Genomic DNA, 15,692 nt, shown 5'->3' on the forward strand with positions numbered 1-15,692 from the left:
CATTGGCCTATTAAAAATAACAAATAGAGATGGCTCAAAGAGCTGGAACACAGTCCCACACAACATAATTCCCCCTTAGAATTAGGAGGATCCCCTTAACACTTCTGGCCCCCAACTACAAGATTAGTAACCAATAACTTATTTCTGGTAACTAAAAGAATTAGTATTAGGAAAAGAAAATCTATGCTCATCTCTTTCTGCATTCAAAAGCAGAAACCAAGAATTTACATGAACACTTCAGGTGCCAATGAAGAAAAGAGTAAGTACAAGAATCTTCCCAAGGTTCTTTTGCAAAAGAAAATTAAGACATAGGTTTTACTCACCAGAGAAACTACTAATGTGAACAGCCAAGCATAAATAAAAAAATAGTCACCACCGATTTTAATAATGTACAGTAAAAGTGAAGACACAGGCAATAAAATACACTGGGTTACAACAAATTTCTTGACTGCGTCTTTCATGAAGAATCCCAGTGTCTGAAAATAAAAGAAATCATCACAAGAAACTGAAACAATGCTTTTAAAATAGTGAGTAACTAAATACAAATGACATTATTCAAGCAATTTATCTTGAAATTTATATTATAAACTCAGTTAAATGTTAATGGCTGAAGATTTTAACTAGACATTAGTGCTAGTAGAGCTTATGACCAAGACTTTATGATCTTTACCATATCTGCAGTTCCTTCTCTCAATTAATTCATGCTCTAAAATAGCAAATTATTCTTAAATTAGAACCAGCAAACACAAAGCGTCTTCGCATTTAAAAGTGATATCTGCATGCTCTACTTACCTGTTGATTGAAACCATGTCTTTCTTCTATAACGAAAGTATTATAAAGACTCCATGGCAAGCCAGTCAGTGCACTGAAAAGTGTAGCCAACAGCAGAAACATCAAGGACTGAGTGATCTAAACATAGGGAAGAAAAAGTAGTCTTCAGATTACATATAATGCATCCTTAAACAAGAATCCTTAGTGAAAAAGAAAAAACGCAAAAAAAAAAAAAAAAGAAAGAAATAAAAAAGAATCCTTAGTGACAAATCAACAAGTATTTGTTTAATGTTTACTATGTCAAAAAATATATTTTTGGTTTTTTAGATAGTACCAGATCTCAAATATATCTCACAAACTTATTACAAGAAAAGATGTATAAGACAATTCCTCTTTAATTACACAGGTACTCTATAAAGTTGTCTGATGTCAAAATAACCCAAGTGCAGCATTACCCAGCAACCAGAAAAACCTTAGCAGCTTGCTGTCTACCATCAATCCACACCCCCCCCCCCACCAAAGTTTAAAAGTACAATAGTCGCTCCTTTCAGAGAACCCAACCTTGGACATCTCTCTTGGTGTCATCTTGTGCTTAAAGCCCCTAATAAAACTTGTCTGAGAAATATGTCTCATAAAATTTCCAATGTATGATAGCTCAAGAACCCAAGGGCCAATTACATTACTGATATCTTTATCTCTATCAATAGATATAGATCTATTCCTTCATTGGTGTGATACTATATATGTATATATGTATATTTACTATACATATATAGTATATACACTATATATTCCATGAATTAATGGGAGTGGAATGTCTGGTGGCAAAAGGTTATAACCTCTAAAAGATTTTAACATTATTATTAATTGTCCTTATTAAAATAATATTTTATATTTTTAAATAAATTAGATCACCATGAGATACACAGGAATTTACTAAAACTTTTGCTAGCTACTCTTTGTATCAAAAATTTTTTGACAAGGAGTTTAATCACATGCACTGGTGCTGGTACCTACTCCCTACTCAGTGCTTGGGACTTTCCCTTGACAGTGACTAGGGGACCATGCAGTACCAGGAATAATCTGGGGCTCCAGATACATAGAGTACCAGATTATCCACCAGAAGAATTATATTAAATTTTTGTGTGTATGGTATATCAAGCATATATTGCACTAAATTTTATTCTGTCAAAATAAGACTGTTTTCTATAACTTACCAATTCTGACCAATTATTCTTAACTCCCAAAATATCAGGTATAATAGGCCAAGATATGGGCCCAGAGAGATAGCACAGCGGCATTTGCCTTGCAAGCAACTGATCCAGGACCAAAGGTGGTTGGTTCGAATCCCGGTGTCCCATATGGTCCCCCATGCCTGCCAGGAGTTATTTCTGAGCAGCCAGCCAGGAGTAACCCCTGAGCAACGCCGGGTGTGGCCCAAAAACCAAAAAAAAAAAAAGGCCAAGATAAGCAAATCTCTAGGTATTTCTTTCTTTTTTTTCTTTTTGATTTTTTATTTTTGTGCCACACCTGGCAGCACTCAGGGATTACTCCTTGCTCTGCACTCAGAAATCACTACAGGCAGGCTGGGGAACCATATGGGATGGCGGGAATTGAACCTGGGTCCGTCATGAGTTAGCCGCATGCAAGGCAAATAAATGCCCTACCGCTGTGCTATATCTCCAGCCCCTTCTCTATGTATTTCATTGTTGTCTTATTATATTTATTTGGGAGGAAGTGGTTCTTGGGAGCCAACAAACCAAGCCTAGAAATTCTTAGGCCAAGTGTCGGGGATCAAAGTCTAGGTCTTGCATATGCAAAGAATGTGCTCTACCCCTTGGAGATATCTCCTTTGCTCCTTCCCTATTATTTTAAAATATATTTCACTGTCAATATGAATTTCTATTTTCATGTATTCAATGATCGTGTAAATTTCTGCCTCTATATATTTCTGCCTTTGACCAATTATTTTGTTAAGGTACTGAGTTTTTTTTTCCCTAAAATTTAGTTTCTCAAACTGTGGGTCACATGGTCCATAGAGTTTTGAATATTTGTTCTTTTTTTTTTTTATTAATTTTATTGATTGGTTGTTGGGCCATACCCAGCGATGCTCAGGGGGTACTTCTGGCTCTGTGCTCAGAAAACTCCCCTGGCAGGCTGGGGGATCATATGGGTGCTGGAATCGAACCAGGTCCCTCCCAGGTGGGCCGCACACAAGACAAATGCCCTACCGCTGTACTATCTCTCTGGCCCCTTGAGTATTTGTTTTAAAATAAATTTTGGAGTAGCAAATGGGTACTATGGATTAAATCTGGGCCGGCTGTAAGGCAAGTGCCTACCCATTCACTGTACCAGTCTCCAGCCCAGCAAGTAGTAAAGTTATAGAAGCCCTATTCTAAAAAAGTCTTTCTGCAAAGATTTCTTTAGGAAGACAGCTGAGTGCATGCCTGGCATGCTGGAGGCCCTTAGGATCCCTGGCACATGTGGCATTGCAGATCCTACCCCAGCTGGAGCAGGGCAGAATAGCACCAGGTCAAGCATCAACAGGGATTAGCCCCCAGGCCCTGCAGCACCACTAGGTAGAGCCTTTTTTTGGGGGGGGGGGGGGGTTTGGGTTACATCCAGCGATGCAAGAGGTTGTACTCCTGGCTCTGTGCTCAGAAATCACTCCTGGCAGGCAAGGGAAACCATATGGGATGCCAGGAATTGAACCACTATTGGTCCTTGGTCATCTGCATGCAAGGCAAATGCCCTACCGCCGTGCTACCTTTCCGGCCCCCCTTACTTGGGGAGGTTACACCCAGTGACGCTCAGGGATTACTCCTGACTATGGGCTCAGAAATCACTCCTGGCTTGGGGGACCATATGGGAGCGATTTCTGAGCCCACAGTCAGGATTGGACCATGGTTCAATCCCCCACCATCAGCATGCAAGACAAATGCCCTACCACTTGCACCACCACTCCGGTCCCTAACGCCTTATTTTTTTTAAGACATTTTGAGTCTGGCCCTCAGAGTGTTTTACACCTAGAACTGTGAACACCACAGCAAAGTGCTATGACCCCTAGTCACTGCAGAAACAAAACAGAGAGGGGGAGGAGGAAAAATAAAAAAGGACAACAAAGGGTACCTTGAGATATGACTCAGCACTAGAGTACCTGACTTGCATGCTAGAGGTATTGAATTTGGAGCATGAGTCCCAGTGCTGCTCCATGTCACTGAGTATAATCTCCAATTCACAGGATAGGTCTGGCAAAATAGCTCATTTGCCCCCACCCTGCACCCAGTGTTTTTGGGTCACATCTGACATCTGACACATCTGACAGGGGTCATTCACAAAGGTGCTCCAGGGGCTATATGTTTGATCCATATGCCAAAGGATGAACCAAGGGCTCTATTATGCAAAGTAGATGCTGTGGCCCACTAAGCTATCTCTCCAACCCCTGGCACAACTTCTTCAACCTTATTCCTCTCTCCACCACCCAAGGGCAGTAAAGTATGCAGGCACCACACCAAGAATGCAACCCCTGCATACTGCTTTCTAAAAATAAAGTTCCGCATAAATTGGCAGGAAGAGATTCCTAAAATTGTTGCGAACACTACTAAATATAAAATTTATTTCTCAATAATAAATAAAATATGCCCCATTAAGTTAAGTAAAATCACATAATGCACCAAGCTGCATTCATCCTATAAACAGTGTCTGTTCTGGGCTGGCAGTTCTAGGCACTGATAACACAACAATGAAGAAAATATCCAAGGTCTTTGTCCCTTGAAGAACTTAAATTTTTTTTAAAAAAATAAGCAACAACTTAAAATTCTTGTGGTAAAACATGTGATTTGCACATTAGAGACCATGACTCCTCCCAAAAGAAAAAACGTTTAATAAGTTGTTGTGTGGCCGGAGAGATAGCAGAGCAATAGAGCATTTGCCTTGCATGCGGCTGACCCAGGAGGAACCCAATTACCCAGTTCCATTCCTGGCATCCCATATGAGCTCCAAGCCTGCTAGGGGCGATCTCTGAGTGCAGAGCCAGGAGTAACCAATGAGCACTGCTGGGTGTGGCCCAAAAAACCAATCAATCAATCAATCAATAAAGTTGAAAAAAATAAAATAAAAATTTGTTATGATTGGTGAAGGAAAATGTGCATTCGGGTGAAGAGATGGGTTTGGAACATTGACTGAATTCAATAGCAAACAATTTTGTAACTGTGCATCTCATGAGGTTTCAATTAAAGAAAATTTTTAAGTTCTTGTCAGGGAGATAATAAGTAAATTAATTAACAAATGAGATAATTTTGTATGGTGGTAGAAGCCTTTATAAAGACAATAAAATATGGCAAGAGTATTTCACTTGTATCAGAGAAGACCTCTCTAATAAAAGGTGACATAAGATCAGAAGTGACTAAGGAAGCAGTCATAATGTTTATATAAAAGTAAGGTTACTTTCTGAAACAAGTGTTTTTGAAACAATAGGGTATATATATAACCTGCCTTATGAGTTAAGATACACAAGATCCTTCTCACAGGAAGAAGCGGTTGTATAAACTGGATGTGGTCTTCTGCCATTTCTACAGAAGGCTACACCATTTCTCCACTCATCACTGCAGAGACTCCGATCCACCAAACACTCCAGGTACACTGGATTTATGGCTGACATCTCTAGGGACTTTAGAGCCAGGCCAGGCTGCCTCTCCCCCTTACCTCTGCACTTCAAGAAGTCCTTGGCAGCCACATCCAGAATCCAGAGCCTTCTGCCATGTCTGTATAAGCAGCCAATGCCACAGACTCATATAACTCTCTAAAGAGAGGCCCAACTAGCAGGAAAAACTCATGGACACACCAGACTCGCAGCTAATCACACGAAGGCCCTTCAGAAGGTCCCTATGAACTACTGCTGTCACCATCTGAGCTCATAAGCCCAGCGCTGCAGATCCTCAAATTTGCCTCCATATTCTTATTTCCCAGTAGTACTATAGAAAATAATAAGTAAATTAGTAAATAAAAGAGATAGCATGGAGGTAAGGCGTTTGCCTTTCATGCAGGTCATCAGTTGGAATCCGGCTTCCCATATGGTCCCCCGTGCCTGCCAGGAGCAATTTCTGAGCATGGAGCCAGGAGTTTCCCCTGAGCACAGCTGGGTGTGACCCAAAAACCACAAAAAAAAATAAAAATAAAAATAAAAAAATAAAACATTCCTTGAGGGGGGGTTGAGAAACTGATAATCTGATAAACTGATAAAAGGGTGGAGGGAATGGTGGTGAAATACTGAATGCCAAAAATAACTATAATGAACAATTCTATAAACCATAGTGTGTAAAACAAATTGGAAGAAATAACAAACCTGGATGCTTTGTAAGAATATACAGAAAAGGGACATAGGATAGGATAAGCTAAATAAAAGCTAATTAAGGTAGGGCCCAACGTAGGGCCAGAGAAATAGTATAGCAGTTAAGGTGCTTTCTTATATACAGCTGACACTGGTTTGACCCTGGCACCGCATGTGGTCTTCTAGGCATGGCCAGAAGTGATTCCCAAGTAGAGAACCAGGAGTAAGTTCTGAACACCTTGAGGGGATGGCCTAAACCCACCCCCAAATTAAAAACAAACAAATACAAAAAAGACAAACCGGTTTAAGTAGAGAGATAAGAAATTTCAAATTATGAGGAAGAGATATCAGACTAAGTGTATAGCTGGGAGTGGGCCCCTGAGCAATACTTGGGAGGTCCCCCAAAATAATTCTGGGCCTTATTATAGCAATTAACATTATTCTAACATGGCTTGGTTGAAAAAGACCTGTGCAAAGAAAAAAGACAAATGACTGTAGAAAACAAACAAAAAGCTCTCTATGTAAAGGTTATCAAGAAAAAAACTTGGAAAATATATGCTAAAGAATTACATACCTCATAGTCTGATCCAAAGCCAGCATAGCCACAGAACCGTCCAGAAAGTCTCCAGAGATAAGGGATTCCTCCAAAGAGAAGAATAAGCTATAAAAAAAGCATACTTAGATCACTCTTGAGCAGCAGAAACTCTCATAAAAAATCATGTCATAAAGAAAAAAAGAACAAAATAATTATTGCTAAAAAAACATAGGACTTGAGGCTGAATAGTACAGCAGGTAATGCACTTGCATTGCACACAGCCTACTAGGTTCAATCATATCCCATATGGTCCCCCAAGTATTGCCAGGAGTGATTCCTGAGTGCAGCGCCAGGAGTAACCCCAGAGCAATGCAGGTATGGGCCTCTCCCCTCCCATACATACAAAAAAGACAAGACATGACTGGGGATATGACTGAGCAGCAGAGCACACACCTTGCACACACATGAGGCCCTGGAAAAATGAAAGAAAAATGAGCCATCTCATTTAGAATTAACATCTGGATTCATATAACTATATCTAATAAGACAGTATGAATTTTAGCCTGGTAAAAGGCTTTTAACCTGTGCATTTTATAGGGACCAATTGTATACTTTTAAATTCCATACAGTTATTAAAAAGAAAATGCTTTTGCTCTCCTAGGCATTGCTGGGTGCAATCCCAATAACCCCAGCACCACGAAACCTTTACAGTAGTACTCCACTGCCTTGTTGTAGCACTGAAACATAAGGACTGCACCGCTGAAAGTGTACCCCAGATTCCCAAGCATTGTTGGGGAGGCTCCACCAAAATAAAATTTTTTTTCTAAAAAATCCACCATAACAGCTTTTTAACCAGAACTATACTCAAAAGGTCAAGAAGTTTACCGAAAATCTGATTAACCTTAAAATCTAAAAATCACTGTTTAACTTGCTTTTTAAAAGCTTTCCTTAGGTTGGGGCTTTAGCTGTGTTGGTGATGTAGAGAGTGGTATAGCTACACACCCGAAGCACAGCCTCAACACTAAAAACATGAGACCTATGCTGAAACCACCAAACTTTGTGATGTGCCTGCCAAGGTGCTAGGCAAGGAGTCGTGGCAGGATGAGGAATGAAGATGTATGGAAACACTGGAGGTAGGAGCTGACTCTGATGGTGGGATTTGTGCTGCAATACCATATCTAACACTCAGTTATAATAACTTTTTAAACAAATATTTTGTAAGATTTTTGGGGTTTCTTTTTGTTTGTTTTTGTTTTGGGTTTTTTTTGGGGGGGGAGTTTTCAGGTCACACCCAATAAACAATGCTCAGGGGTTAATTTTGGCTCTGCACTCAGAAATCGCTCCTGGCAGGCCGGGGTACTATATAGGATGCTAGAGATTAAACCCTGGCCAGCTGCGTGCAAGGAGATTAAACCCTGGTCAGCTGCGTGCAAGGCAAAGACCCTACCCACTGTGCTATCAATCTGGCCCCACTAAACCAGCTTTTTAATTAAAAAAAAAACAACAAACTTGGGGTCAGAGAGATAGCACAGCGGTAGGGCATTTGCCTTGCAAGTGACTGACCCAGGACAGATGGTGGTTCAAATCCCAGCATCCCATATGGTCCCTCATGCCTACCAGGAGAAATTTCTGAGCAGAGACCTAGGAGTAACACCTGAATGCAGCAGGGTGTGGCCCCAATTCCAAAAAACAAAAAAACAAAGCAAAACAACTTAATCTCTTCATATGTTTATTCTTTGTAACTAAAACATACAAACCTTCAACCAACACAAAGAGAAATGAATAAGCTTTGTTTTCAAACAGAACAAGATGTCTAAGTAACACAAAATCGCTTCCTAGTGTAGCTAATTCCTCATGTAAAAATTGTGCACACTCATACTGCAGTCCCTAGTTTCAAAAATGGATTCTTCTATGCAATTTTAAAGACTCGGTAAGGCTGAGTTTGAAACATGTTCTTTCATTTATTTGTATTTTCTAGCCACTTAATTTAAGCCATTTAATTTTCTAAATATATTTATTATTCATAAAAGTGAATAACAATACTTCAGCCTGTTGAGACATCAAAGAAATGATAAAAACACAGTAATTAAGAATAACAGGGGCTGGAGAGATAGCATGGAGGTAAGGCGTTTGCCTTTCATGCAGGAGGTCAGTGGTTCGAATCCCAGCATCCCATATGGTCCCCCGTGCCTGCCAGGAGCAATTTCTGAGCATGAAGCCAGGAGTAACCCCTGAGCACTGCCGGGTGTGACCCAAAAACTACCAAAAAAAAAAAAAAAGTGGGGCCGGAGAGATAGCATGGAGGTAAGGCGTTTGCCTTTCATGCAGGAGGTCATTGGTTCAAATCCCGGCGTCCCATATGGTCCCCCGTGCCTGCCAGGAGCAATTTCTGAGCCTGGAGCCAGGAATAACCCCTGAGCACTGCCAGGTGTGACCCAAAAACCACAAAAAAAAAAAAAAAAGAATAACTCTTTGTTGGGACAGTCACTGGAAATTTTTTCTCCTTGTTTTCATATTGATAGTACTGTATGCATATATTTTATATATCCATAATATCCATCTTGTATTGTGACCTTGTATTCTGCCCTACAAAGCTCATTTCTTTTTTTTTTGGGGGGGGGGGGCCACACCCAGCGGTGCTCAGGGGTTACTCCTGGCTGTCTGCTCAGAAATAGCTCCTGGCAGGCACGGGGGACCACATGGGACACCTGGATTCGAACCAACCACCTCTGGTCCTGGATCGGCTGCTTGCAAGGCAAACACCGCTGTGCTATCTCTCTGGGCCCACAAAGCTCATTTCTAATATTTTGCTGCCTCAGTCCCAACCCTTACTTCCCCCCATCTTCCCATGTAGATGCAGCTAATGACATGAAGCTCACCACATAGAGTGATAAGTGCAGTTAGAGAAATAACTACACTGAAAACTATCATAACAATGTGAATGAATGAGGGAAAAAGAAAGCCTGTCTCGAGTACAGGTGTGGGTGGGTGGGGAGTAAGTAGATCTGGGAAATTGGTGGTGGGAATCCTGCACTGGTGAAGGGAGGTGTTCTTTACATGACTGTAATCATACAACTACAATTATATTTATAATCACAGTGTTTAAATAAAGATAATTAAAAAAAAAGAATAACTCTTTCCAATAATGATGATTATGTGACTAGTATTGCCCTTTCACCATAGCCCATTAGTGCTGTTTCTAGTCTGAGCCACAGTACTCTACATCTCATTCTAGATATGTATTCTATTCTCTCCACCTCTGTTTACAATCTCTTGTTTACATGTTGGCAAAACCTAGGAAACTGAAAATATTCTTCCTGTCATTTAATAATGACCCTACAGGGATTAGTCAAAGGATCTAAATTCATCACGTAACATTAGAGTGAGTTCAGGGGGTTGGGGCACATGTGTTGCATGTAGCTAGCTGATCTATGTTCAACTCAGGTTCAATCACTGACACTGCTTCCAATGAGAGAGTGAAGGTGATAAAGGTTGTGGGAGGAGGGATACCCCAGACAGAAAGAGCAGCAGGTGAAAAAACTAAAGTCAAGGATCCAAAGAGACAGTGCAGGGTGTAGGACACTTGCTTTGTCAAGACTGGCCAGTTTAATCCCTTGAACACTGCCAGGAGTGATTCCTGAGCACAGAACCAAGGGAACTCCTGGCAATGCTGGGGATGGCCTCAAAACAAAACAACAACAAAAAGACTGAGTCATAATAAACAATGCAAGGTTTGAGTTGAGCAAAAGAGAACAGGAAAAGACCTGGGGAAAGAAACAAAAAAGACTGGGTAAGTAAGGGTCCTCACAGACACTAAGAAAAGGAAGTCTTATGCCACTCCCAAGAAGAATCAGCTTAAGAGACAGGAGGTTATACTGGCTGCCCTGAAATACTATGAAATGGATAGGAACATCAGTCGCTTTTGCAAGGAATTCCCTTCATATGAATTCCCCAATCCTGGAAAAAAAAAAAAAAGACAAGTAGGGACTGTACAAGAACAACTTAGATAATTTACAAGGAAGTAGAGGGTAGCTCAAGGGACTAAGCACATGCTTTGCAAGCAGGAAGAACAGGTTCAATCCTGAATCACATAAAACCAGGGAGCTCTCCAAAACACCAAGCAAGTCAGAACTCAGAAAAAGAAAAAAGAATAACTTACAGCTTTAATGTGCTTTACACATTGGGTCTCAAATTCTATAGTTTTCAATTGATTAAACAATTACTTTTCTACCTTTTTTACCCCACATGCATTAATATCAACAGCAACTGTTTTAAAAAAAATTTTAGCCTAGAGGCTGGCGTGGTGGCGCTAGAGTTAAGATGCCTGCCTTGCCTAAGCTAGCCTAGGACGGACCGTGGTTCGATCCCCCGGTCCCCCAAGCCAGGAGCGATTTCTGAGCGCATAGCCAGGAGTAACCCCTGAGCATTACTGGTTGTGGCCCAAAAATCAAAAAAAAAAAAAAAAAATATTAGCCCAGAGCAATAGCACAGCAGGGAGGGCACCTCTTATGGTCCCCTGAGCACCACCACAAATAATCCCTGAGCACAGAGCCAGGAGTAACCCCTGAGCACTGCTGGTGTGATCCAAAAAACAAAACAAAACAAAATTACCAAAAAGATTTGTTGGACTGGAGAGAAGGCTCAACAGGCTGAGTATATGCATTGCATGCAGGAGGCCCAAGTTTACTCTCCCCAGCACCTCATCTGATCCTCTAACTACTGCGAGGAGCAACACACACACAGAGTAGGGATTAGCCCCAGAACATTGTCAGATGTGACGCAAAAATGAAAAGACAAACAAACAAAAAAGATCAGTAGGTATGACATCATCTCTTGTGCCACAAAAATATGAAACTATACAGTGGACAGGGTGCCTGCCTTGCATGTAGTCAACCTGAATTTGATCCCTGGTACCATATATGGTCCCCCACGTTGCCTAGGAATGATTACTGAGCACAGAGACAGGAGTAAACCCTAAGCACTGCTGAGTGTTGTGAGTGTGTACACATGCACACACAATATGACAACATTAAACATAATAAAACAAATACAGGGGCTGGAGAGATCGCATGAAGGTAAGGCGTTTGCCTTTCATGCAGAAGGTCATCAGTTCGAATCCCGGCGTCCCAAGTGTCCTCCGTGACTGCCAGGAGCAATTTCTGAGCATGGAGCCAGGAGTTTCCCTTGAGCACGCGCGCGCCATGCGCATGCGCGCGCACACACACACACACACACACACACACACACACATACAGCAAATAAAACAAATACATTGTTTCCCTGATACATACCTTCATACATACATTAAGCTGATATATCATTTTCAAAGAGGAAATTACTCACCGTGCCTTCAATCTCTGAATAGAATCCAGACCAGAAACTGAAAGTACTTTTATCCAGCTGATACAGTCGAGATTTCTCAAATGTTTCTGAATCCATAATCTGTTCTAATTCTGGTGGCACATGAGTTGTTGTTTTATATATCCTTCTCTGAAATATTTAGAAGAAAACACTTTAATGACATAAATCAATTTTTATTAAAATTGTCATTTATGATAAAACACTGCACGGCTAGACTTTTTGGATTGTTTTTGTTTTTGCAATACAAACATGTACAAACGTGTGTCAGAATGCTCTACAACTAAGTCACCTGCTGAGCCATAAACATAATGTAGCCTACAGCAGAGGCTCCACATACCAGGCAAAGCTCAGGGATTACTCCTGATCTAGACTCAGGATCACTCCTGGTGGGATCAGGAGACCATATGGGATACCGGGGATCAAACTTGAGTCTGTCATATACAAGGTAAGTGTACTACCCACTGTACTATCGCTCCAGCCACTCCCTATTGCCCTTGAAACTATTGTAACTCCCTGGATCATGCCAGCACCTGCCCACCCCAGGAGATGATATTGTCCATTTTGGGAAACACTGGTTTAGAGCATTACCTTGTCATTTAAGCCTATTGGATTTTCATTATACATATACAAATATTGCACTTGACCAACTACACTGGCAAATTAAAGCTGATGTAGGAAAGTAAAAACAAAACAAGATCATCTAAGGTAGGCTGAAATGTAAAACTAAAGTCAGGGTCCCAGAGGGTAGGGTGCTTGTCTTGCAATTGGTCAAGAGGGATTTGATTCCTTCATCCCAGATCCCTACCAGGAATAATCCCTGAGAGGAGTCAGGATATGGCTGAGCACCGAACACCAGTGGATATGGTCCCAAAACAAAAATTAAATAAAAATGAGATAAAGTCAGGGGTCCAGAGAGATTCTTCAAAGTGTTGAAGTGCAAGCATGCAAGCACAGCTGGCCCCAAGCAGCAGCACAGGATGACCACTGTGCAGAGGAGTATTTCGGGGAGAGGTCAGTTCCCTCCCCAATCCCTGGAAGTCTCCCCACCTCCCTCCTAGAAAGTCACTGACTTGTCATAACTTTAGTTTGTAAAGCTAAATTTAAATATCACAAAAGGCACTACAATCCCAGGTATAATCTCTACCTTATAGTTAAAAAAAATCATGGAAAGGAGAGGAAGCAAATATTCTAGTGTAACAGATGTCTTCATTAAATTTGGTCCAGAAGCCAGATCAAGGATAATTAACAAGTGACAGATATAGACATATCGGGTCTACAAGAAAAATATGACTGCCATTATACTAAATTCAGCCCATAGGATTAGGCAATCCATATGGTCCCCTAATACAGTAAACAGGTATCAAATAATAATGGAGAAGCAGCTTCTACAATAGTTTTACACAAATGGTTTTTCTTGTGTTACTCTACAACTACAACCCTCAATAAAAGGCATAAGATTAAAGATTCAATAAAAAGACATTTACAAAGATAGTTATTGTAGCAAAACAACTTCTTCTCCTTTTCCTTCTTCACACCAGCAGTGTTCAAGGATTACTACTGGTAGGACTTGGGGAACCATAATAGGATGTCGGGAATTGAACCAAATGCCTTCCCTACCAGCTATACTATCACTCCAGCCCCCAGCCAGAAATGAAAGATGAGAGGCTGAAGATTACAGTTCTTGACTTGCACACAGCCAACCTGAGTATGACTCCATATAGTCGCCCGAGCCAGTACTGAACCCTGAGTACGAAGCCAGAAATAAGCCCTGAGCATCACCGGTGTGTCCCAAAACCAAACAAAATAAATTGAAAAAATTTTAAAGACAAATCTAACTTAGACAACGCAATCTGTGTTGAAGTAAAAGATATGCCCTAGGCTTATAAGATACCGCAGTAATGAAGGTATCCAAAGAAATGTGTTAGACAACCAAGTACTGTATCACTAACACTTCGTTGAGTATCATGGATTAAATGATGAGAAAAAGACATTGTGAAAAATTTAAATTTTCATGCAAAATTTCATATAGAAGAACCAGAGCAATAGTACAGCAGTGCCTGCTGTGTACATGGTGGACCCAGGTCCGATCCCCATATCCTATATGGTCCCCCAGCAGTGATCCCTGCCTGAGTATACAGCCAGGAGTACACATACTCTGAGAATGGCCGGGTATGGCTCAAAAATAAAAATGCATATGGAATGTCAACTGCGAGACGAAATTTGCAGAGGAAAAAGACTAATTCTGGGGGGGAAAAAAGGGGGGGGAGGTTTTGCAACAGTTAAAAAAGGCAAAGGTTTTCGTAACTACCAAGGTTATGACTCAATTCGGTGAGAAAGGCGAATAGGTAAAACAACAAACAACGAGTCTGCAATAAAACGACCAACCCAATTGAAAACTGCTCTTCCTTTACACGCTCAGATCGCTAATCCATTCGCTATGAAAAGTCACAAATTTAGGATGTATTAAGTAACCTTTCCTTCCTCTTTTACTGCTCTAAGTTTTGAAGCAAACAAATACTAAAAAAAAAAAAAAAAAAAAAAAAAAAAAAAGATGGGGCCGGAGAGATAGCATGGAGGTAAGGCGTTAGCCTTTCATGCAGAAGGTCGGTGGTTCGAATCCCGGCATCCCATATGGTCCCCTGTGCCTGCCAGGAGCAATTTCTGAGCATAGAGCCAGGAGTAACCCCTGAGCGCTGCCGGGTGTGACCCAAAAGCCAAAAGTCAAAAAAAAAAAAAAATAACGGTTTTAAGAAAAACAAAATACTGGGAATGGGCATTGTAGAATTTTAAGAGGAAAAAAGAAAAGGTGGAGTGCGGGTCGAAAGGTTGAGCAATCTTACTTTCTCAGAAATGGGGCCAGAGAGATAGCAAGGAGGTAGAGCATTTGCCTTGCATGCAGGACGATGATTCGAATGCCGGCATCCCATATGGTCCCCCCCTTGAGCCTGCCAGGAGCGATTCCTGAGCTTAGAGGCAGGAGGATCCCCTGAGCGCTGCCGGGTGTGACCCCCCAAAATAGGAGGAGTTCCTAAGCCCCTCCAGCCCCTCGTGGATGAATCATGACAATCCAAAGGTCGTGGAATAAAGAAAGTGATTTCAAAATGTGTCCTCTTCCTCTTGCAGGCTGATGCTAATGGAGATGATAATGAAGATAATGGGGGGAGCCAGATGGGGCCCCCAAAACCCTACTGGAAGTTGGGGGGGGACTACCCAGCCTTTCCCTAGGGCCTAACCGGCACGAGCCCCAAGCCCCGGCCTCGAGCCACGTCCCCGATCGCCCCACGGCCGAGCCAGCCCAGCAGGGAGCGGGGATGGAGGCAGATGCGGGGCCGGCGGCATCCACTCCCGCAGTTCGGGCTCCAGGGCGCGGCGGGCCTGGGGCTGGCTGGCCGGGGCCGGGGTGTCGGGGCCGGGCTCACCTGCCGCAGCGCCAGGAAGGTCTCCCAGAGATACACGGCCCAAGAGAAGAGCAGCACGGCGCCGAAGATGCGCTTCTCTGCCGGCAGCTCCCACAGCGCCTCCAGCGACGCCCACGTCCCCATGGCCACCGTGCGGCCCGGTGCTCGGCGTGCTCGCTCGCGAGTCCCCCTGCGGAGTGTCACAGCGATCTCCTTCCCTCCCGAGCTCGCCCGCACCTCACTCCCGCCCCCATGCCACTCTCTCCAGGCACACGGAGCACGGACGGACGGACGGGAA

The 15,692-nt window shown here is 42.2% G+C and overlaps 1 protein-coding gene across 1 annotated transcript in view; it reads right to left on the bottom strand.

The window, feature by feature from the left end:
* The window catches only part of ZMPSTE24 (zinc metallopeptidase STE24), a 41,329-nt gene extending 25,637 nt beyond the window's left edge, over positions 1-15,692 (bottom strand). Inside the window, exons 1-5 of the mRNA XM_049774816.1 lie at positions 15,416-15,692; positions 11,979-12,125; positions 6,675-6,761; positions 793-909; positions 324-476 (exon numbers count right to left, since the gene is read on the bottom strand). Of these exons, the coding sequence (XP_049630773.1) occupies positions 324-476; positions 793-909; positions 6,675-6,761; positions 11,979-12,125; positions 15,416-15,538 (627 nt within the window). The 5' untranslated portion in view covers positions 15,539-15,692. The remainder of the gene's footprint in view (positions 1-323; positions 477-792; positions 910-6,674; positions 6,762-11,978; positions 12,126-15,415) is intronic.

Source organism: Suncus etruscus, chromosome 6 (assembly GCF_024139225.1).
Source record: "Suncus etruscus isolate mSunEtr1 chromosome 6, mSunEtr1.pri.cur, whole genome shotgun sequence".
Classification (NCBI taxonomy): domain Eukaryota; kingdom Metazoa; phylum Chordata; class Mammalia; order Eulipotyphla; family Soricidae; genus Suncus; species Suncus etruscus.